This window comes from Anneissia japonica, unplaced genomic scaffold (genome assembly GCF_011630105.1).
Source record: "Anneissia japonica isolate Jap-2015-1 unplaced genomic scaffold, ASM1163010v1 scaffold376_len1572418_cov194, whole genome shotgun sequence".
Lineage (NCBI taxonomy): Eukaryota > Metazoa > Echinodermata > Crinoidea > Comatulida > Comatulidae > Anneissia > Anneissia japonica.
The window spans coordinates 27,219-31,560 of record NW_022741166.1 but is presented as its reverse complement, the minus strand read 5'-3'; the positions used below and the strand labels follow the sequence as shown (position 1 = coordinate 31,560).

Here is a 4,342-nt window from a genome sequence, read left to right as displayed (position 1 = left end):
ATATTAAAAACAAAAACATTACTTTCATAAATGTATACTAATAGTGAATAGCAGAATCTTGTTTTGTAAATAGATTGTAACTAGGCCTATGGGCTGGTAAAGTTTCATTTTTAAAACGATACATAAAAATATGTAAATTCTCTAACAAAGAGAATGAATCGAATTAGCAATCGACTGATTTTTAAACATTTTGCACAGTGGATGAAGAAACTGCTTGAGAGGTAATTGATTGTTATTTAATAGGTATGTAAAATATACACAAAACGTTGTCACACACGACGATGATGTGCTGTAAATAGAATTTCACACTTTTAAAAATGAGCTACTGCATGTCATGCATTGTAATCAATGATAAAGAGCTGAGGACATTGTAGGCAACATTGTTAGAACTGTTCCATTGGAGTTTTGGTGTACTTAATTTGGTTTTTCATGATATTTGATTTATCTGACTCCTTTTTTCAGCATATTATTTGTTTTTAATTTGTTAGTTTTAGTCTTTCCACCTTTCTTCTCTTGTATGTAAGACCGTGCACTTCTGACTGTGAGTGTCACCGATACAAAGGTGTAATGTCACCAAATAAAGAATAAATGCACATTATAATTGCGGAATCAGTCAACCCAGATGTGCTAAAATCGGGAAACCCTAAGTGGTTGAGTTGAACAATGAATTTATATTTCAATTACGTTAACACACAGCAGATAAAAAAATCTTATAATTGCCGAAATTGAAAGTTTATGCAAAGATTAGGAATTATGAATTACTATATGTGAGTTGTGAAGAAAATATTTGCTCATTCTAACTTTCTAATAACTTAAAACTCATAAAAAAAAACTAAAAAAATAAAATATTTGTTCAAGATTATTTTTCTCGATTCAGAATATTTTTAAAAATAGACTTACATGTGTTCGTACCTTGTAAGCATGGGCCGGTTCCAGCAAGAGTCCAACAACAAAGGCTGCTACCAAAAAATTCATCCAGACCATTTTCAATGGCTTTTGCTCTGTGTTGGTTTGTGGGTGTCTTAGAATCATATTCAGTATTTATAGACAAGTTTATACCATCATTTATGCAAACATGCACTTAACTTATTCTTAATATAAGATTCTGTTGCATACTTCACTACTTTGAAAGGTTTGTGTTTCCACTTAACGTTTCTTCATCAACGACTATGAGTAGAATCTTGATATCTACCTATTCGTTCAGAGGGTTGTATGCCATAGCAACTATACTGATGCGTAATTTCTCCAATTTTATTTTAGGTGGTTCATTGCTATATTTCAGGGGCGGATCTGGGTTTAAAATAAGGGGTTAAATGTTTCCAAAAATCCTCCCACCCTAAAAAAATTGGGAGTAGGGGTCCTCCCCTGGGAAAATTTTGATTACTAGATGGCGGGAAATGAGCTTTCTCGACTTCTGAAGTGTTTTTTAATTACTCTTAAAGTTCTTCAAAATTCAAGGTTTTATGCCCCCTTGAAAACGGTCAGGTAAATTGCTCTCATTATTACAGTAAATAGGTCCTAGACCTATTATGTTTGTACCGGTATAGGTCTACATACAGAAAATAAAAGTGGGTAGTTGCATACGTATCTTTTATTTATATATGAATCGATGAACCCCAAAGAAAAGGAGGTCGGTAAAATTTTGATTCCTAGATGGCGGGAAATGAGCTTTTCCGACTTCTGAGATGTCTTTTTTAATAACATTTATGTAAATTGAATGTTTCCCCCTCCTGAAAACGGTCAGGTAAACTTTCCTTATTCTTATTACAGTAAATAGTCTTATGTGTGTATATACATAAAACAAAGTTGAGTAAATAGACTACGTATTCTTTTTCCATGAATCGATGAGCTCAAAGAGAACGAGGGTCGGGAAAATTTTGATTCCAGATGGCGGGAAATTAATTTTCCCGTCTTTTGAGGTGTCTTTTAATGACTTTTAAGTCATTAAAAGTTTAAGCTTTTTCCCTCTTGAAAACGATTCAATTAATTGATGAACCCCAAAGAGAAAGTGGAGTCCGGGTTCTCCTCGGGAAAAATTTAGATTCCTAGCCTAAGTTCTTCAAACTTCACGGTTTACCCCTCTCGAAAACGGTCAGGTAAATGTTTTTGTGTCATGGGGTCATGGTGACAGTTTGGCCGGCTCCAACCCCTAAAATTTCATAATAGTTAATTTTTATTTTATATTTATACCTCTATCAATTTAAAAAATCAATCTAAAATTACTAAATTAATGATTGTTAAATAAGTTGAAATGTACAGGCAATACAAAAACAAGCGCACGGTGGATTATTTTTTTAATAAGAAACAACAAAAAAGGTTTAACAGGGCTCAGGGTGCCGAAAAAAATCAAAAGTGAAAAAAAAGAAACTGTCATCAAGTGATGTGCTTATAACCAAGCCCCTGTCAACAAAGACAATGCAATGCAAACAAAAGGGAACAAATATAACTAAATCCCGTATAGATCGTTGCTAAGATTAAATTTAACGAATCTCTGAGCAGTAAATTGAAAACAATTAAAAATGCATACGGAATACTAATATAATTACTTGATTGTTATAATCCTGTACAATCTTTTTTTATTCTAAATTAAAATTATTATCTTATATTAATATTTATGTATCATCATTTTTAAAAATAGGGTATTCATAAATATTCAATAATATATAAATTAAGAATAAAAGGTAAAATAAATTTCTTGTACACTCGTCAAATAAAATAACAATAATGTGGATTAAAAGATATGAAAGAAATGTACAGTTGTCGTTACATAACAAAATGAGAAAAAATATTTGATACTAGTTAATATAATATAAAAATAGAATAGATAGCCAACATTAATACAGTAAAAAAGAGAGAAAAAAAATCAAAAGAAGATACCGGTATAGAAAAAAAACAATTAAAAAAATGTGGTCCAAAAATACCCATTAGGCCTATTAGAAGTATTAAACATCAGTAAAATACTCCTCCAATCATCGCCATTAACATTCATCATTCCCACCACTACAATCATTACATCTTCCTGCCAGCGATGGCGCCACAAGGTGTCCGAAGTGTCCGACGGAGGGGTCCGAACCTTGGTGACAAAGCCTAGGTCGACTGCCGATAATAAAAATAATCCCTGTTAGGGTTCATGGGGAGAGTTTTAATGGCTTAATTTGGTCCTAAATTTGCTTTTAGACCACAATATTAGGGATTGGCAATCAAAATAGCGTTATTTGGATAGGCAAATTATTATTATTTTTTTAAATTTTTGATCCGACGACCTAGTCTTTCGTCGGACGACAGGGGGAAGGGGTAAGGCTTGTCCGACGGGGAAGGCAATGCCCACCCTAATTCCCCACCTCCCCGCTGGCGCCACCACTGCTCCCTGCATCATCTATCGTCACCATCATTATAATCAACAACAACATCAATATCATCACAACCACCACCATCATCATCATAATCATCAATATCATCATAACCACTATCATCCTAATCACCCTCATCATCCTCATCATCATAGATATAAACGAATGGTGCTATAGAAAAAAAAAAGAATTGTTTTGATACCACTCCAGGTGGCGTTTTACATATAAACAATACTGTGCATGGAGTTGAAAGCACGAAGATAATAACAAACTAATGTAAGTACAGTATTTAATATTTTACATCGTTAATTCAATAGTTGAATGGAAATTCTGTCATCATACTATGTTTATTTTTTAAAAGTCTGTCAGGCATTGAAGGCATTGGCAATTTCCCTCGACAGAGACTTGCACTGACATGGCTGCTTTCTATTCAACAACATTCCAAGTGACTCGCTAAAATCATCAAAGACCTGAAACCGGCTAAAGAAAGGCAGAGGCTATCGGCACTGCAGCAGTAAGAAAAAAAAGCTATTGTTTTCTATCGGCACTACTTTCACAGTCGAAAAGCTGCTGTTTGATTAATCAAAATGGATGTTTTGATCGAAAGATGACATTATTGTATCAATACCGTAATTAATTAGGTCTAAAATAATAATAATAATAATAATAATAATAATAATAATAATAATAATAATAATAATAATAATAATAATTTCATTTAATTTCATTTATTTTGTCTCAATAAAATACATAAAAAACAACAACCGGTTACAATACAACAAAATAAAAGCATAAAAAATCTGAATCAGGCCGGACAGGATTCCTAAAAGTGAACCAAATAACTAGCATGTAGGTCTCCTAATGCACTATTCCGATTACACATAAAATAATAATGAGCAATTGAAATAATACTTAAAATCTGTAAAATTTGCCTTAACAATAAATATATATATAGAAATTGTAAAACTTATTTAAAATATAATTTAAGATCG

General features: G+C 32.3%; 1 protein-coding gene across 2 annotated transcripts in view; it reads right to left on the bottom strand.

Annotated features, from left to right (window-relative positions):
* Positions 1–1,006, bottom strand: part of LOC117118644 (protein rtoA-like) — a 3,171-nt gene extending 2,165 nt beyond the window's left edge. Inside the window, exon 1 of one of the 2 annotated variants that reach the window (XM_033263302.1) lies at positions 901–1,006. In XM_033263302.1, coding sequence (XP_033119193.1) covers positions 901–984 — 84 coding nt within the window. In that variant the 5' untranslated portion in view covers positions 985–1,006. The remainder of the gene's footprint in view (positions 1–900) is intronic. The other variant, XM_033263303.1, reaches the window with a different exon arrangement.
* Between the last annotated feature and the right edge of the window lie 3,336 nt (positions 1,007–4,342).